This window comes from Sturnira hondurensis, unplaced genomic scaffold, assembly GCF_014824575.4.
Source record: "Sturnira hondurensis isolate 20B ecotype Veracruz unplaced genomic scaffold, ASM1482457v3 Scaffold0018525, whole genome shotgun sequence".
In the NCBI taxonomy this organism is placed as follows: domain Eukaryota; kingdom Metazoa; phylum Chordata; class Mammalia; order Chiroptera; family Phyllostomidae; genus Sturnira; species Sturnira hondurensis.
In genome coordinates this window covers 5,960,628-5,979,181 of record NW_028091156.1, presented here as the reverse complement: position 1 = coordinate 5,979,181, position 18,554 = coordinate 5,960,628, and the positions used below count along the sequence as shown (strand labels likewise).

The following is an 18,554-nucleotide window of genomic DNA, read 5'->3' as shown; positions in this document are numbered from 1 at the left end:
GCCCGTGCGCGTAACAGCTCCGGTGAATGCAATCTACCCACTGGGTACAGCCTGGCGCATGAAGTAATGTAATTGCTTTTACCCTTTTTGTACTTTAATACATGTTCCTTTCTGTTTTCCTAGTTTAATTATATGTCTGCCTTTGTTATTACTTACTTTCAAGGTACGGACCAGACAGCAGATTTGTACTTGGAAGGAAAAGACCAGCTGGGTGGTTGGTTTCAGTCCTCCTTGCTAACAAGCGTGGCAGCGAGGAAAAAGGCCCCTTTTAAGTGAGTATCGTACCTGAGCTACCCCAGACAGCACACCCTGAGCACGTCCACTGGGCACTTGCCAGTGCGGGGGCCCTGGGCTGAGTAGTGTGTACGGGCCATCGCCGCCTTTTATCAGCCTATGGTCTCCTGGGAGTTTGAAGTGAAAGAGAGAGAGAGAGAGAGAGAGAAGAGGTAACCACACAGAAAAGGCTTGTCCCGAGACAGGTCATAACCCCGAGAAGAGGAAGTCAGCACTGACCACTGAAGTGGGGAACCTGAGGAGGGCCAGACCCTCAGACCTGGTTGGACTCGGCTCAGAGGGATGCCAACGAGGGCTTTTGGGGTTCACCGAAGACAGCCTGTGGGCGCAGTGTCCTTGTATTCGGAATATCCTGAATTGGCGAGGGAACTGAAACATCCCTTTAGCGAATTTTGTTCAATTTGGGGCTCTTGGGCATAGGTAGTTGCTTTTCCTTATGCACATATGTGGATAGAGGTTCTAATCTGGAAGCTTCTTAAAAGAGCTCAAGAGTTTTGCTGTCTTACAATGAAAGCCCATTCCAGAACAATAGAAATGTTCGTTTCTTGTATAATGGGCTTTTTTTTTTTAAAGATTTTATTTATTTATTTATCTTTAGATGGGAAGGAGAGAGGGAGAGAAACATCAATGTATGGTTGCCTTTTGTGCATCCCCTGCTGGGAGTTGGCCTGCAGGGAACTGGCCTGCAACCCAGGCATGTGCCCTGACTGGGAATTGAACCGCGGTCCTCTGGTTCACAGGCCTGTGCTCAATCCACTGAGCTACACCAGCCAGGGCCTTATAATGGGCTTTTATAAGCCAACAGAACAGCAGATGCGTTTCTCTTGAATTGTCGTTTTGAAGATAATTTGAGGTGATAATCTGCTCTTTTTAAGACATATGCTTTCCTAGTTAGTTTTGATCATCAGAACCAGTGTATGTTCAGGAGATACTTCAGTGATTGCAAACATCAAAAATGTTTCTGCTTATAAGTAGAAAGCTGCTAAAATTAGACTTTCAAGAAGAGCTTTTATACATAATCGATCAAGAAAAATCCTATTTTTGCATCAAACCAAGACACCCCTTTAAGCCACCTTTGGAAAGACCCTAATGACGGTGTCACCATACTCACCGATTTGCCTTCGCAGGACAGTGGTCGTTCATGGATTCACCCTTGGGGAGAAGGGAGAAAAGATGTCCAAGTCCCTTGGGAATGTCGTCAACCCCGACACTGTCATCAACGGAGGTCAAGTAGGTGGTTCCCGAAAGCTCAGTTTGTTTGGTCTTGAGCCTCTTTAAGTTGGCAGCTGAAACCCTTAATATAATTACTTCTCTGTTTAAAAAAACCAAGCGTCTTTTATACAACTAGCAGGTGCCTTAGCATGTCTTAAATTTGACTCTTAGATAATGCTTGATTTTGACGGGAAAGGGAAGGGCTGGGGTTGTGGGTGGCCCTTGTGACTTGTTTCAGGTCTGAATCTCTAGGTAGGTCCTGCACCAAAAAAGGGGGTACTTTTTTCACTTGAGCTGTAAACTCTCATTTTACATGTGAGTGGAAATGGTATGAGAAAAAAAAGAGATGGCAACTTCTAAATGCATGTTTCATCATTCTTGGAAATTATATACTTTAAAGCATGTTCTTAATGAACATCAGATCTGGGGTTGCTGACAATTTGGGTTATTTTGGAGCTCTTTTGAGCGAAGACACCACTTACCTGTTACTCCCTTGGTGTTTTCCCGCCCTCCTCATGTCCAGTGGCCATGTCTCTGTGTACAGAGTTGCTAGGGGATGTTGAAGGGAAGGGCAGCACCGTCCCCGCCACCCCCAGTCGTCAGAGCGCTGCTGTGTGTCTGAGCAGCAGCGGTGAGAGACGCACAGGTGTGACCAGGGAGGAGGCTGGGGGTCGCGTGGGGTTGCAGCGCCTGCTTTGTCCTCAGTGTTCTTTTCTTAGATGCAGCCTGAACTCCGAGGTTGTAGCCCCCATTTCATTACAACGCGAGCGGTTTTTGAAGCTCACATTGTGCTCACACGTGTTTGAGTGGGACTACCTGAGAGATTCGTTCACCTCATTGGCACTGAAAGCCATTCATTTGTATGTATGTCTGGGGTTTTTTCCCTCATCGAAAAGGATCAAAGCAGAGAACCTCCTTACGGCGCGGACGTCCTCCGCTGGTGGGTGGCCGAGTCCAACGTCTTCACTGAAGTGACGGTCAGTTCATCCGCACTCAGTGCGGCCAGAGATGATATTAGCAAGGTCAGTCCCTGTCCTTCCTGTTTCTGGGTGAGAAGTTCACTGAGCCACGGTTTTGAAAGAAGGGGCGCATTTTGTTTGGCCGTACAAAACTGAATGAAAGTGAGTTCTACACGTGAGCGTTTAAAAATATCCCATATTATGCGTTTAAAAATCAGTAGTAGTAATAACTTTATATACTTTCTATATTTCTATTATATAAAGAGCATATATGGAATTATACACATTCTGTGGAAGCTGCATTTTATTGGAAAGTCCACCCATGTTTTGCCAACAGACACTTTAATATTATAAACAAAAACAGAATCTGCTGAGACCATGCGACTGGTATGATTGAACTCACTCAGAACCGCTCTCCCGTGTTACCGTGTGTTTACACAAGGCCCTGATCAGCAGAGCAGCTTATTTCTTCGTTAACTGAACTCTTGTCTAGACATGAACTTTAGAGAAATTATTTCCTCTCATGTAAAAAACACATGGTCACCCTGGCTGGCGTGGCTCAGTGGATTGAGTGTGAACCTGCAAACCAAAGGGTCGCCGCTTCGATTCCCTGTCTAGGGCACATGCCTGGGTTGCAGGCCAGGTCCCCAGTGGGGAGCAATTGAGTGGCAACCACACACTGATGTTTCTCTCCCTCTCTTCCTCCTTTCCCTCTCTAAAAATAAATGAATAAAATATTTTAAAAAATAAACACACATGGTCATGACTGAGCCAGGTAAAGATTTTGTGCCCTTCCCTGCCCCCGTAACACCTCCTAGAGTTTTATGGGAAAAGAAGGAAAGTCTTGAGGTGCCAGCAGCTCCTCCATTCACTTGGAAAGGCCTCATGTCGAATGGAGAACGATGACCTGCCAGGCACAAAGCAGTCAGGTCCCTTCCCAGGGCACTAAGGTTGACCGTAAGACGCAGTGCTTTTCCAAGTCAGGGAGCTGCTCTTGCAAAATCCTGGGCACGAAATTGACTGCGAGCATTAGTGCATTAGTAGTGCTTCCCAGAGACCGAGTTCTTCGGTGATTCGGGCCCATGGACTCGCCTTCAGGTATTTGGGGTTCTCTGTGCACCAGCTGAAAAGCATTCTGAACCAGATTTATTCTGTGCATGAAAATCAAACATGCCCTATACGTTGGCACTCACTTTCATAAGGAGGTTTTGATGCCATATTTGTTACATATCAATAATAACAGATAAATGCAGATACTTAAGGAATGTCTACTGCACTGTCGATTATTTTTTTAGAAAGTTAACTTTAGTGTCTGTTCTGTATCTGTGAGGACTGGAGAGAAGAAAAACACTGCATAACTAAGCATTTACTATGTGAAATACTGGCTTTGTGTACTTTTAAGATTTCTTATGTTTTATGGTTTATGCTATTGTATTTGGCAATTTTATATGCCTTTTATGTACTCAGCAACCTCTCACATTTATTCCGTTTGTCCTTTGCACCTACACAGGTGAGCAAACTGGGTTGCTGAAAGGTGACTGCCCTACGGTTAGAAAGAAATGGAATGAAAGTTCTTTATGTGTAAAGTCCAGGGGTTGTTTCTTCACCTGGGCTGTTAAAATGAATTGCATTTTGTTTCCTTGTTTCACATTTGTAGTCTCCTTTAGGAATGCTATTTTAAAAGTATCCCATTCAGAAAGGAACATGAATTGGATAACTGTAGAGAAATAACATAGCTTTTCAGTAGAACTTACGGAAATTGGTTTTGACTGCCTGTTTTTGTTTCTGTTTTCTTCCTTCCCAATAGCTCAGGAATACACTCCGCTTTCTTTTGGGAAATGTGGCTGATTTTAACCCAGAGACAGATGCCATCCCTGTTAACAAGATGTATGTCGTAGACCAATACCTGCTGCATTTACTGCAGGACCTAGCAGGCAAGGTAAGTGGGAAGCAGTGAGCTTTGGGAAGGGAGAGACCAGCACGGTTCCAGGTCAAAATGGGATGTGCATGCACATGGAACAACCTTACCAGAAGGTTAGGGACAAACTTAACTACACAGCCCTGATAAATTCCACGTGTTCCCAGGTTGACCTGAGGTTTAAAGTCTGATGATTTCTTTCCCAGTTTCTCAGAAGACGAGAGAATTATCTCATGCAAACAATAGGCCCAGATTTCTCAGACCACATTTTCACTCAAGATCAGCTCTATTACCGAGTATTTTTCCAGCCTGGAAGGAATAGAGGTGTACCTTACTTACCTGCAGATATACTCCTCAAAGTCTGGAAATAAATGAGTATTTCTGTGTCTTGTAAGATGTCTCATCACTTATATACAAACACAGATCACTTGTGTTACTCAGAAATTGGAAGTGCGGTTGCTCCCATGTACCCGTAAGTCAAGAGGCGGGCGTGCAGATTTTTGGCCAGTTTCACTTTTCCAGGCATAAATGAGGCAACAGTGGTGACCTGCACTCTTTGCCGCTTTTAAATGTGTGGTGTCGCCACTCAGAACCACATCCTTTCCTTTGACGCACGCCCTCCTATAGTTTCCAGAGCAGAACGTTCAGCGCTTTCTCAAGGCAGTCGAACTTGAACCAGCAGTCAAGTTTGGGAAGCGTGCTCCCCACACCACCACCACCCCCTCCCCCCTGGCCCAGGAGCTTTGCCTATCACCTGTTTTGTATTTGTCTGCCTCGGACACGTATTTTCAGAAGGAACATGTTTTGCTAACGACTACTTGCCTTCCCATTTGCTTATCCCAGCTTCCAAACGTGTTTGGCTTTGTTCCCTAGGTAACCGACGCATACAAGCAGTACGATTTTGGAAGAGTTGTCCGGCTGTTGCGAGCCTTCTACACCAGAGAACTTTCTCACTTTTATTTCAGCATAATCAAAGACAGGTATGTGTGGCCGAGTAGTGAAACCCTTGACAAGCATTTCCCGAGTGTCTGTTCCGCTCAGCAGACATTGGGCGTTCGGCCGTGAGCCAGGTGGGTTCTAGAGTGAAGGCCCATTGCGTTTGCCCTGCCTCTTCCTGGCTCTCCGATTTGGGGCAGCTCATCCTCCGGTCTGCTTCTTTACCCGTAAAGCGGTAAAGCTAATCCCGCCCCAGTGTGGTTATGAGAGGGAAAAGGGTATCAGTAATGTGCCCTGCACTGCGTTCAGTGAAGCCAACATGTGTTCACGTCTGCTAATGAGACATGAACAGAGTCCTGTTTGGGGAGTTTGTAAGGCTTGAGGGGGAAGTACATTTAAAAGCCAACTAACTTGCTTGTCCTTTGATCCAGTGGTCTGGCCTCCATTACCTGGAAGGTGATATTTCAGCCACCGAGAGGTTTTTGAAGTGGGGGGCGGGGTGGCAGGGGGCACACCTGGAAAGGGGAAAGTACAATGGAGGGTCTGTGATAGAGTATTTTATTTACTTTGAAGACGATTAGACCCCTTCAGTTAGCCACTGTAAGAATAAGCGTGACCCGAGACAGGGCCATGAGAATACAGTGATGTCAGCGGCTGAGGGCGTTGTTCTTGTTCAGGCTTTACTGCGAAAACGCAAGTGACCCCAAACGACGCTCCTGTCAGACCGCGCTGGCTGAAATTTTGGATGTAATGGTTCGTTCTTTTGCACCTATTCTTCCACACTTGGCTGAGGAGGTATTCCAGCACATACCTTACGCTAAAGGTAAGAACGTTGATTTTTCTCTAAATGGGAAGGTGACGATGAAGGTGCAGCTCCTAACTGTGTGCTCTTCATATAAGGGGCACTTACTCGTCTGCAGTGAGTGGTTTATGGGGATGCACCTGGGTCCCTTCCGCACCTGTTTGTAGAGGGTGGATTTGAGGGGCCGCGGGTGCTTTCTGAGATGCTCGCAACTGGGCCATATTGAGAAAGCACTTTTTCTCAAATATTTATATTTGAGTGCTTTTTAGTATTTTTATGATAGTTTTTTCCTCTAATTGTACTGAACTTAGAGAAAATCAGAAACTATAGAAGTTTAGAAAGAGGAGGAAGAGACACTTACTAGCATCACTTTCAAAGGCTCACATGCATTTGAAGCATTTGGGAAGCATTTAGGGCGGCTCCATAATATCTCGTCCCGTGATTATCTGAAATGGCAATTCTTCCTTCCCAGGCACAGGGACTATTTAATGGTTAGAGCTTTGTACTGGGTTTAGAATGCATGTAAATTACTGGGGGGGGTTATTTTTATTTTTAAGAGCCCAGGAGTGTTTTTCGTACCGGGTGGATTACTACAAGTTCCATCTGGAAGAAGCCTGGGCTGGAGGAGGCGATGGAGAGCGCGTGCGCCATGAGAGACGCGTTTCTCGGGAGCATCCCTGGCAGAAACGCCGCCGAGTACGAGGTCACCATCGTCATTGAGCCCGGGCTGCTCTTCGAGATAATTGAGGTCGGCAGTCGTTCATGCCTTTTGAAAGGATGTTTGTATCAACAGTCTCATGGGAAATTTGTTTAAAAATCTTCGTGTTGGGACAGGGAAGGTATAATTAAGTTCTAATTGAAGTTCAAGGCCTCAGAACTGTTTGGATGACACGTAAGTCCCTAGGAGCAGTATTAGAATACATACAAATCGGGAGTTTTGTGTTAAGGGTGTAGTTTTCTGGGAATTTTGTCTCTCTGGACCAGACTCGAAACAAATCCAAAACAGATTTCCACTTCTTTTCTCAAATTCTGGAAAAATTCATTTGCCCCGGTAGATTATCATGGGATCTCAAAGCATTCACCGTTTGTTTTTTCCTACAGTTCCATTAAATATTTCTTCTTGGAATTTAGAGGCTGATTGGCCAGATGGGCTTAGAGCTTAACATACTGACTCAAGATTTTTCTGTCATTTTAATGCTTATAAAGAATTGGCCATGAACATATTTTACGTTTCACTGGTATCATTTTCTACCCCAAAATGACCATCTTATTTGGTGGGTCAGCTCTATTTAAATTTTTATTATAACTGATCGAGACTGGAGGCTTGAAGTAGCTAGGAGATATGAGACTGTTCATCAGACAACAGGACTTCGGTCGTATGTTAACATTTTCACCTTTGCACTCGGACGGTCCAGCCCCGTCACCTGATGAGCCAGGAGATGGCACCACGGAGGCTGCGACTCGCTGAGGCCGAGCAGCCCAGCACCGGGTGCCCCTGCGGGTCATGGTTCCTGTGACCTCACGAGCTCTGAGCAACAAGCTGGAAAGAATGCAGCTTGTATCGGAAAAAGCACTTCCTTAAAGTGGAATACATTTTCCTTAGGAGTCACACTAAGTAGCGGTCAGATGGAGCCCTGGTTCGAACACTTACAAGTTGCATTTGTTAAAACCAAATTAATCTCTTTGAGTCTGCTTTCTCACGAGTTTTTTTTTTTAAGGAATGTCTATATGAGCTCACACTCATCTTAAAGATCAGAATTACAATGAAAAATGTGGAAGTGCCTGTCAAACACCCTAGCTCGGTGTCCCTCAGACATGTCCATGCCTTGCTCAGATGCTGTCCTCCAGAGGTGGCATCTCAGCCCCTCACAGACTGTCAGAGGCGTGACCCAGGGAGCATGCGGGCCTCGGAGCCGACAGCCCAGGGCTGGGCGGCAGCTGCACCATGGAGTGGCCGAGAAAGTTGGGCAGGCTCACCTCTCTGCGTCTGGTCCTCCCTTTATAAAGGGGGGCATCGATAAACACCGTGCAGGTGTTTCATAGCAATTAGAAATCATGGGTGTTTAGCATCCAGCCATGGAAGAGCTGCCAGAGTATATTCTCAGTAAACACCATCAACTGGAAGTTTTCAGTTCAAAGGCTGAGAACCAGGAAGAATTGATGTGTTCTAATATTATATCAGGAGGGAATGGTACAAAGGGTTTCTCACTGGGTACAAGAATTAAGTGCTGACAACCTCAATTTACGGGGAAAGTCTAATTCAGGTGGTCACTTGCACGTGCTCACTGATTTCAGATGCTGCAATCTGAGGAGACCTCCAGCACCTCCCAGCTGAGCGAGCTCATGATGGCTTCGCGGACCAGTCTCCTCCCCCAGGAGCCACAGGTGACGCCTGCAGATGCCACCGAGCACACAGGGACCTTCCTCATCAACTTGGAAGGTACGCAGGGAGGAGGCGAGAGGGCAGCTTTCTGTGGAAATGGCCCTCAGAAGCATGCCACCCAATGATCTTGGGGACACAGTGCCAGGGCTGGAGGACGAGGTTTCCTTCCTGTGAAGAAGTGGTTGTCATTGCGTGTGCTGCCAGCTGCCCTCACTCCTGTTTGGCTTCCGTGACCCTCTCCTGGGACACCCACTGTTCTAATACTGCCCAGGCCTGCCCCCTAGCCCAGCTTTGACCATGAAACCCCGAATTAAAATGTGATTTAGCTGTTCTGAGAGGAGTCTTGGGAAACGGTACGAACTTGTCCCTGCAGTGGCCTCTTGCAAGCATGCCTCTCATAGGTGTTTGTGTCACCCTCACTCATTCGCACTGCTGGCCCGGAGAGAAGGGCGCCCACAGGCCCCGGGGAAGGTGATGCTGCCTGTGTCTTTCCGAGCAGCTTCTTGTCCCAGCGGGAAGGGGCAGGCCTGGCCGCGGGGCCACGTGGTAACTGGCCTGGCGTAACAAGCTCTTGGAAATGTGACTAACATTTTTGCGCAGTGACCAGAAAAGAATTCACTTTCTTTACCACATGTACCAGTCTGAGGTCTAAGAATGTAAACAGTGGAGAAAGTCTTGTTTCCTTGTGTACAAACCAAGACGTCTTAAGTGGAGGCACCGCCGCTGTCCTCTAATTTGGCTCTTTTCAAACTCCCTAAGTGACGCTGCCTTTCCAGCTCCACTCTCATCAGAACTGCGCTCGGATCATGAGCTGGAAGGCCCGCCCTGCAGAGCTGGGCGCAGCAGTCAGTCGGGGAGAAATCAGTGCGTCTCTCAGGGCCTTGGCGTCCTCAGCTGTCCGCTGTGCATGTAACAGACATCGGTCCTGTAACCTTGCCCAGGCAGGAAGGAGAAAGTCTGAAGAAGCACCTGCAAATACATGTGTGTTTTTCATTCCCAGGTGGTGATATTCGTGAAGAGTCTTCATACAAAGTAATTGTCTCGCCAACCACCAAAGAAAAATGCCCTCGTTGTTGGAAGTACACGGCCGAGTCTTCAGATACACTCTGTCCCCGGTGTGCGGAAGTTGTGGGTGGGACGTAGCGCCTCCCTCTGGCGCCGACCGCAGCTCCAAGCAGACCCAGCGGTGCTGACCCGGTTTGGGTGGACTGTGTACCACACTGGGAGGAAACCCGGACTCGGGTCGGGAGTGGGAGCGTGAGTGGTGGAGGATGAGAGTCAAAGGAGGAGGAATGCTAAAGCTTTTCTGTAACTAGATGAACGTGATGTGCACATACACACGCAGAAACACATACGTGCAAAAACACATACACGCAGACGGACGCTGCTCTGTCCACGATGGGCTCGTCAGCGGTGGCTGAGCGGGAAGCATTTTGTATTTCATAAGCCCTTCTGATGCACTATTTAAGTTCTGTAATGTCTAAGAATAAAGGCATTTTGGAAAATCCCTTGCGCTGTTGGTGCGTCTATGAAAGCGTGCTTCTGAAGTGGAACGAGGCGTCCAGGAGGCGACCAGGGAAACTGCATCCCGCCTACCCGTGACCACCAACCCCTTCAGCTTAGCTAGCTCGTCTGGTCGAATTAGAATGAAAATACCACTAACCCCGTTATTCCCTAGGGAAAAAACAGTAACTATATGTGCTTACATTTATGAATGTTAAGGACACAAGATGAAAGCTGAAAATTTATTTCACTAATATACATAAATTCACAACAGTGAACAGACACAGAAAACAGCAGTATATACAGAATTTCACTACTTACAGTACGTTACATTAGATAATAGAGGATTTTATAAACAACTCGGTATTGGATTAAAATCTTTCTAGGGATAGCTAATTCTCCTCGGCAGAAATCAAACTTTTAAAAGTCCGACAAATCCGTCCCTGCTGGGGTGAGAGGGCTTTCCCTGTTGCTATCAGTACTTTAAAAGTTTGTCTCTTAAAAATTAAATGAATCACAGCAACTTCTAACTGAATGTTATAATCCATGTAAGCTTAGTGTTACTAAATCTGAGGTTTCTGTGATTTTAAATTGCAATTGTATTTTCTTAAAGAATGCAATTTAAATGTAACAATGTTTACCATGACCTAAGATGAATTTTTATAACTGAGGTGAAATAAGTCTTTTCTCCACTTATTTTTCCTTTTGTGAAGGTAGGAAGCGTCTAGAAGCCTGACGCTGTTCCTCTGAATCCACATTGATGCTGACTCGTGGGGGTCCACGTCTAAACCCCACCTGTAGTGTCGAAGTTATGATTACAGAACACTTGTCTTTGTTCCGCATTAGACAGTGGGGTGTAAGGGGCACCCCAGGCCTCTCCGCTGCTAATGAGGAACGGGCATGGGGGTGTGGGTCTGGGGGATCGCCCCTGGTTGCTGGCCTCCCAGCGGCAACCGCAGCTCAGTGTAACGGGCCCTTTAAGAACGAGCCACTGGACATCAAACCTGACTCCTGTACCTGTGGCCCTTCCTTGCTACAGGTTGCAGGCAGGCAGCCCTCGGCGATGGGGACAGCTCCAGACCGCCCAGGAAGGCAAGTGGCACACTAAGCTCGGCCACCATCGTTCCGCTGATGGTCTGCCTGCACAGAGCTGCTTATTTGTCTTTCTTCTATTGGATTTCTAGGTTTATTTTAAAAGCCCTTGATAGAATAGTAAAATATTTAGCTGTTTCTTAACCCTACAACTCAGAATTACAATTTAAAATTCTATGAGTGGTAAATTTTAGGATTACGGATCTACTCAATGGAGTGACTCAGTGACTAGCTGCAATTCTCAGCCCTATTTTCGCTTACTCCCCACAATCCTCAGATCTGACCGTGTTAAACCAGTTTTATTAGCTAAAATGTGGATTAGGTACCCCTCACAAAATGACATGGAATCAAAGTAGGATTTAATCTTTAAAAATGCCTATACTTCCACGTTTTTGAACCACCTTTCAAAACTTCTAATTACTTTCCGAATATGTAAAAAAAAAAAATCACAGACAGAACCAACCTTTTAGAATGTCTATGATGAGAGATTATCTGACACCAGATACGTTCCCAGGAAACCATGTGAGCGTCTCTGGGTGGGCGGCAGGGGCCCAAAAGCTGGCCCTGTGCCATGTGCACCTCCATAAGAGGCGCACCCCAAAGACCCCGGACGTCCCACGTGTCTATTTTGTGCTAAATTAACAGTAACTCAGTTTTAGGCAGGGAAGTCCTTATTTGGATGTGACCTTTTAGCTAAAAAGAATTTGCACTGGGATCTCCTCGTTTTTTCCTCCGTGTCTCCTCCGCTTTGTAGGACTGCTGGAGTCGGCTCCCCACGAGGGGGCGCAGGAACCGCCTTCCGCGTCACGACGACAAACGCCGTGACCCCAGACAGGTGTCAGGAATTGCACTGTATGGCTGCATTCCAGAGATGGACCGTAGTGAATACTCGGCGTCTGTGGAGCTCAGAGCACTTGGTCCAGCTTTGGTCAATTCGGCTTTAACCAGATCACCCTTCGTCCCGCTCCAGGCACTGTGGGGTGTAAAAGCAGGTGCAGTCTGCCCTCTCCACCCAGCTGTGAGGTAGGTCTGCTCCAGCTGTAGCGTCACTAAGCGTCCTCCGTGCTGCTCCCGAGAGCAGAGACTCGACATTATCAAGTCTCGGGAGCAGACGTTTCAAAACACTTGTAGGAAAAATAAAGTTGGACTTAAAAGTTTTAGCATCTTTGCTCCTTTTTTTAAAACATAAGTTTTACAAGATAATACATTTTTACAATTAATTACCTGATGTGGATATAGCTTGGAAGCTTGGCAAAAAAACCAAATCTTACCTTGTGTTATAACTGATTTTGGTGCGTTGCGCGCATCTCAGATTCACAATTTTGGCAAGTACAGACAGGTACTTTGGTACTAGGTCACGGGTTCTATTACATGTCCCTTCTGATGACTGATGATCTTGAGCACATTCCTTCACAAGGTCACTGTCCTCTGACAGCAGCCAAATACCCTCTGGGGAAGGAACCTGCCAGCTTCCAGGCTCCGGGGGGGCGTGCGGCAGGGAGGCAGTGGGGAGGGAAGCCCCTTCCCACCGGTTGGGACGGGGCAGGAGGATGTTTCTCTAACTTCCCTGATGGGACTGTGTTTACAGGACCACACTGCCATTTCCTTAGAACAAGAACATCTGAGTAGCAAATATAGACTCTTATAATAAGAACATAATCCGTAAACCATAACCAATTTTAAATAGCAAAATTCAACAATAAAGCTACTTAAGTATCTGAAGTAGAAATGAACAGTAAAACATCTGTATGAGTAGTTAATAGCATAACTGATATCTGTTTATATTTTACCAAAGGAGTGGAATTTAACCAGGACTGTACTTTTTAAAAGTTATATATTTATATATATATTTTTAAATTCATTTTACAAAAGGAAAAAAAAGACATCCCCCCTCCATGAAGCCCAGCGGGCGCCCTACAAAAGAACCATGCACTGACCGCTGTGCCAGGCCCACGGGGGAGACGGCGTCATAGACGGGGCCCTAAGGGAGGGAAGGGTATGGCTTCCACAGCCTCGAAGAGGTGTAAGGCCAGACTGTACTGCCCGTGGTTTTCGGGCAGAAGCTCAATCACTTTGTGGACTAGTCTGGCTGTTGCTGCAATGGGCACTTCTGTGTTTTGAAGATCCTGGGGGTCCTACAAGCAGGACACAAGAATGACCTGTCAGTTTACATGCACCGGAACAATAACTGTCACTAACAAAAATGCTTTTCTTCAGAGCCAAGTAAATGAAACTAATGATACAATGCCCTCCTTTGCTGCCTTTGACTGTGCCCCTAAGGAAACACGCAGAGACCTCCGGGGTCACGCACGCCACTGCACTCACCATCGCCTTCAGCCACGTGCAGAGCGTGGGTGGCAGCCTGGCCAGCAGCTCCATGCCTTCTCGCGTCTGGGCGCGGAGCAGCGCATGCGCCAGCCTCTGGCCCGTCACCATCAGCAGCTGGGAGGCCATGACCTCTTGGTCCTGAACCTGGAGGATGGCCTGCGGGGAGGAAGTGGACCACTGTAGAGTGGGAACTAGGAGGCTGACAGACCCCAGGAAAGGCACCACCGTGAAGGGTCTGGTTCAGCTCTGACCCAGGGCCGCGCACCCAGCTGACCCCTGAACGCTGAACTGTGTGACTCCAAGTGCTTACAGGTGGATTTTTCCAGTAAATGCTGTAAGTGTATTTTCTCTTAAGGTTTTAATAACATCCTTTTCTCTAGTTTACTGTACTATGAGCATACAATGTATAATAACACAAACGATACACAAAAGGTGTTAACCAACTGTTACCAATAAGGCTCCTGGTCAACACTAGGCGAGAAGTGGTTAAGTTCTGGGGAGTCAGAAGTTACACACAGATTTCAACTGCGTGGGGTCAGCTCCTCCAACCCTCATGGTGTTTGGAGGTCAACTGTGTGACCAAAACAGCACCCAAGTCAAACAGCATTTAAATTCCAAGCTTTTGCCATCACCTAATTTTTCAATTCAGTGTGAGCACGCCCGTCATTTTCAAGCTTTTGTCTGTTTTGTTGACTCCCAGGCCCCTCTGCGGACAACAGGCCTGGCACACTGGAGCTTTACTAAACATTAAACAGGGCGTTTTACATTTTAGCATTCCTCTATTTTTGTGCCTAGAGGTTCTAACAAGGAAAAGCAAACAGCTTTACAGGTTCCTGACCCCCACTGTCAAGTTCGTTACAAGCAGGCGCAGTTGCTCTCCTGAGAGTGGTGGTTACCTCTTCTCCCAAGTGGTCGGCTCCATAGCTGTAGAGTTCCCCCACGTAATGCCTTCTCACAACGTCCTCGCTGACTTGAAGGTGATGGGCCAAGTCCACAGCCAGAGCTGGCCAGTCTTGGTCTTTCCCAAAAGGAGTGGCTGGTGCCTCCTCTGAGGTGCCCTTGTCCTTTGCACCTGAGTGCTGAGCCTGGACGGCCCCACTGACGACTTTCAGCAGGAACTTGAAAGGGGAGAGGGAGATGCAGGAATGCCCCGTTAGTGTGTCCCCTTCAACTGCACCTGCACTGCTGGCTTTCCTGCCGAGGGGCTCTTCCGACACAAATGTCTAAGTATCCAAACGAACACGTAACTTACAGGTACAGCAGCTCTCAAGGATGCTCCGGAATGGTCATCCTTTGAAGACTGGCTAGATTTTTACTTAACTACTTTTTTTCCCGAGAAACAAAACCTAGTAACTAATTTACCTGCTGTCGTATAGAAATAAAGTTTGGATCCATTTCTCCACTAGGCAGTAACTGTATTGAAGTTAGGTCTTTGAAAAATGCATTTTTCCCCTAAAGAGAAAGAAGAGACCAAGGAAACATCAGCATGGATTACTACTGGGGGGAGGAGAGAGATTAAAAACCACTGGGAGGAGGAGAGAGATTAAAAACCACTTAAGACTATCTCACGGCTCATTTTTCCCCTCCTTGAACAAAAGCACGTTAGGATTTTATTTAACCATTATAGAGGTCGGTGGGCAGCCTTTAAGGGGGTCCCCGGGGAGCCCTTCCTCTCGTGTGTGGGCTGGTGAACCCCGCCCTGCTAGCAAAGACTTAGGCAGAGGTGATAGCCAGTCACTTTCAAGATCAGGTCGCAGAAGGACAGCGGCCTCTGCCCTGTGCGCTCACTCACACTCCCTCCTGCACCTGGAGGGAAGTGGGGCACCCTGACCCCCACCCTCACTCCAGACTCAAGAGACACCCGGGTTCTCAGCCCACAAAAATGGGTACACACTCTTGTTTCAGCCCCTCAGTTCAGTTTGGGGATAATTTGTTACGCAGTAAAAGATAACTAATATACAGTGTGCACTCAGTCCTTTTTAAAATGCCAAACTTTTTAAAACCACCTTGTTTGAGACTACATGTGTGTCCGGGGAGCCAACGCAGAGTGTCAGGAAATAGGGCTGAAGTTCCTGGGAAGCAGATGGCGGACACAACAGCGGTGGAAGTCCCGGCTCGTCCCAGGTCCACCCCGGCACCCAGGGGCTCCGACGGGGGGCAGGGAGCCCCCACAGTGAGACAGCTGTCCTGCGCACACCTGCTAAGCGCCCTGCTCCCGTGGGGCCCTGGAACCCTCAGGTACTTGCCTTGCTGTCAAAAAGCGACAGCGGCCTCACAGCCTTCAGAGCAAACCTCATCACCGCGTACAAGATGGAGCAGAGGACGGAGTGGTGCTCCACCAGCGGGTAGTGGATGTGCTTCTGTTCCAGGGCCAGCTCCACGATCGAGACTGGTCCCTCGGCAGCAAGCCAAGCGTCCTCGGTATCCAGGGCAGGCGCCTGCATCTCGTCCTTGCTCACATCTGCCTGCACACATGAGAATGGAGAGCTGGTCGGCATCAGAGGAGTCTTGGCTTGCAGACATCTTACGTAGTAATGAGCCTACAGGTAGCAAAGGGCAAACCTCCCCTTGTCCCCACCCCCCATTATAATTTTAAAAAATCAAATTCTAATAAGAAACATCACTATTTCTAGGCTGAAGTCAAAACTCTGAAATGAATAATGAAAATGTAGCTGTAGTTCCCAAGTCCAGTAATTTTTTAAAATATGTAACAGCGCAGACAATCGAGGAGGAGAACACCCCACTGACCTCCATCAGCGTCTGCAGGAGATCCAGGCAGGAGCCGAGGAAAGAGGTCAGTGCCGTGTCGCTCATGCCCACGTCCTGTTTGCAGAAAGGAACACCTTCAGTTCCCGCAGCCAAACTCTTACCATTACTATGGGGGTGGGGGGACAAAAATCCTGACTCTCTACATGGAACAGAAAAGCAAGAATTTCACAGTCAAGGCATTAGCATATTTTAATGCCTTTCTTCAGATTTAACTGGCTTTAAAATGAAGCTTTAAAAAAGCATGGTACTATCGACTTTTAAAAATCAGCGTCCCGGGAGCACGGGAAAGACACGATGTCATCATTCACCATAGGCTGCGGCACACCACTGCGGCCCACTGTCCCAGAACTCGCAGGGGACAGGCCGTCGCAGCCACATAATCACGGTCCGACGTGAAAAGTTCTGAGAAAACCGCCTGGTCTGGTCTTAGAGCGTCCTTTAGGGACCCAACTGAGCCCTCTGAACTCGAACCCTCTAAATACCAGATGCTGCTCTGGGCAGCAGATCACGCCTGTTGACTCCCCTTTTAAAGGGCCTGTCCAAGGGGCCACTGTGTTCACCTACAACCTTCTCTAAACCCACAGCCAACAAACCCCTCAGACCCCTAAGTGATTCAGCCTGAGTGTGTGTGACGGGCACATGCATGCACTACAGCGGTAAGACCACACCAGAAGTCTCCAACCACAGAGACTTTTCAAGACTGAGGGTCTGTAACGGCGGGGTCTGTATGTCCCAGTATTAATGTATTTGTAATGACAATATGTCAAGGTTTTGAGCAGAAGCCAGTTCTGTGCACTGGAACGTTATCTCAGACTCTCCAGAAGGGCCATCACACCAAGGCAGATCAAATTCAGCACCCATGCATCTACTTCAATTTGACATTGCTTGGCCCATTATACATTTCTCATTTGAAGGGCAGCAAAAATACAGAGTCACGGCCCCGTGCCACCCCCTGCCCACAGTCCGAGTTGAGGACGCCTGGTGAGAACCCAGCTGAAACGCGCTATCTGACCACCTGCAAAGGCAAATGTGCACCGGCCGCAGTTTTCCGGCCGTTTCCCCAATACGGAATTCTCTTTCCATTTTTCTTATCTTCTGATGCGTTATCAAAATGGTAACAGGCAAAGTTCACCCCTGTGGTTAATGAGGTTCTAGTTCAAGTACAGGATTAACAGCTATGCCCAGATAAGGAGATTCACTCACCCTTCGGCATAGCCTGTCCTTTGGTGATTTTCCAACCTAAGGCAAACAGAAAGGGACTGGTGTATTTACTGAATGATTTAAACTAAAAGGCATCACGATGGTACAGGAAGTAAGAAGTAACAAAATTCTAAAGCTACAAATACACCTAAAAATAAATATGGCAACCAACCATAACATAACGCAAATAATTTTGTGGTGGAATGTAAAAAGATATTATGAAAAAAATCAGCCTAGGCTCACAAATAATCCTTCTCAAAAATAAATACTTTTGAACTACTAAAATAGAAAACTCGAAACTCTGGTTCTTACTTTCCATAATCAAACAACTAGGCTGCCTTAAAATTCAAAACCACGCTTAAGGCTTTAAGGCTGTGAACAATGAGCAGCAAAGAATCCTGCCAGCCGATCAAGACACGCATGACTGTAAGAGGCTGGAGAGAAGGGACGGTCTGAAGCACGAGCTGCACCTGCAGCTCAGAAGTGTCCGCTGGTTGCCTTGACTTTGGTATGTCATAAGACTGCACTGCTGGCTGCACCCGACGGTCAGTGGCAGGCAAAAGTCCTGCCCCTCAGGAGCATTACCTGACAGGACGGTTCACAGGAGATGGTGACAGTGGAAGAAGAGACTCTGGGACAAAGGACCCTTGACTCATTACCTTTTACTGAGGTGGCTCCTCGCCCCGGGCACGGGGCCTGAGGCCAGGGGGCCTGTCCAGCAGGCCACCAGCTTCTGCCCCACCAGCTCAGTAATACGCTCACATGTTCGGTCCCTCCCCAAACCTACTTCCGCAGGGTGTACAGACTGTAACTGTAATTTAATTCAATTGACCAAATGTGAATGGCAAAAGGGGAAGCTGTTTATATGAACATTATATTGAATGCTCTATAAAGATTTATGGAACACGATCGCGGTTTGATTCCCAGTCAGGGCACATGCCTGGGTTGCAGGCCAGTTCCCGGCAGGGGACACACCAGAGGCAACCATACATTGATATTTCTCTCCCTCTCTCCTTCCCTTCCCCTCTAAAGATAAATAAATAAAATCTAAAAAAAAAAAAGATTTATGGAGAGTAGCCAACTCCTAGGTCTCCTGAATGAAATACAGGAAACAACTATAATGATTAGGGGGAAATTATAAAAATCTAAAGATTACGC

General features: G+C 47.3%; 2 protein-coding genes across 2 annotated transcripts in view; one reads left to right on the top strand and one right to left on the bottom strand.

The window, feature by feature from the left end:
• IARS2 (isoleucyl-tRNA synthetase 2, mitochondrial) overlaps nt 1-10,011 on the top strand; it is a 32,544-nt gene extending 22,533 nt beyond the window's left edge. Inside the window, exons 15-23 of the mRNA XM_037069479.1 lie at nt 164-272; nt 1,422-1,524; nt 2,403-2,528; nt 4,273-4,404; nt 5,257-5,363; nt 5,997-6,142; nt 6,679-6,869; nt 8,417-8,561; nt 9,505-10,011. Coding sequence (XP_036925374.1) covers nt 164-272; nt 1,422-1,524; nt 2,403-2,528; nt 4,273-4,404; nt 5,257-5,363; nt 5,997-6,142; nt 6,679-6,869; nt 8,417-8,561; nt 9,505-9,647 — 1,202 coding nt within the window. The 3' untranslated portion in view covers nt 9,648-10,011. The remainder of the gene's footprint in view (nt 1-163; nt 273-1,421; nt 1,525-2,402; nt 2,529-4,272; nt 4,405-5,256; nt 5,364-5,996; nt 6,143-6,678; nt 6,870-8,416; nt 8,562-9,504) is intronic.
• A 224-nt stretch (nt 10,012-10,235) lies between these two features.
• The window catches only part of RAB3GAP2 (RAB3 GTPase activating non-catalytic protein subunit 2), a 52,592-nt gene continuing 44,273 nt past the window's right edge, over nt 10,236-18,554 (bottom strand). The window contains exons 29-35 of the mRNA XM_037069478.1: nt 17,400-17,435; nt 16,176-16,250; nt 15,674-15,892; nt 14,790-14,879; nt 14,324-14,545; nt 13,425-13,583; nt 10,236-13,234 (exon numbers count right to left, since the gene is read on the bottom strand). Of these exons, the coding sequence (XP_036925373.1) occupies nt 13,067-13,234; nt 13,425-13,583; nt 14,324-14,545; nt 14,790-14,879; nt 15,674-15,892; nt 16,176-16,250; nt 17,400-17,435 (969 nt within the window). The 3' untranslated portion in view covers nt 10,236-13,066. The remainder of the gene's footprint in view (nt 13,235-13,424; nt 13,584-14,323; nt 14,546-14,789; nt 14,880-15,673; nt 15,893-16,175; nt 16,251-17,399; nt 17,436-18,554) is intronic.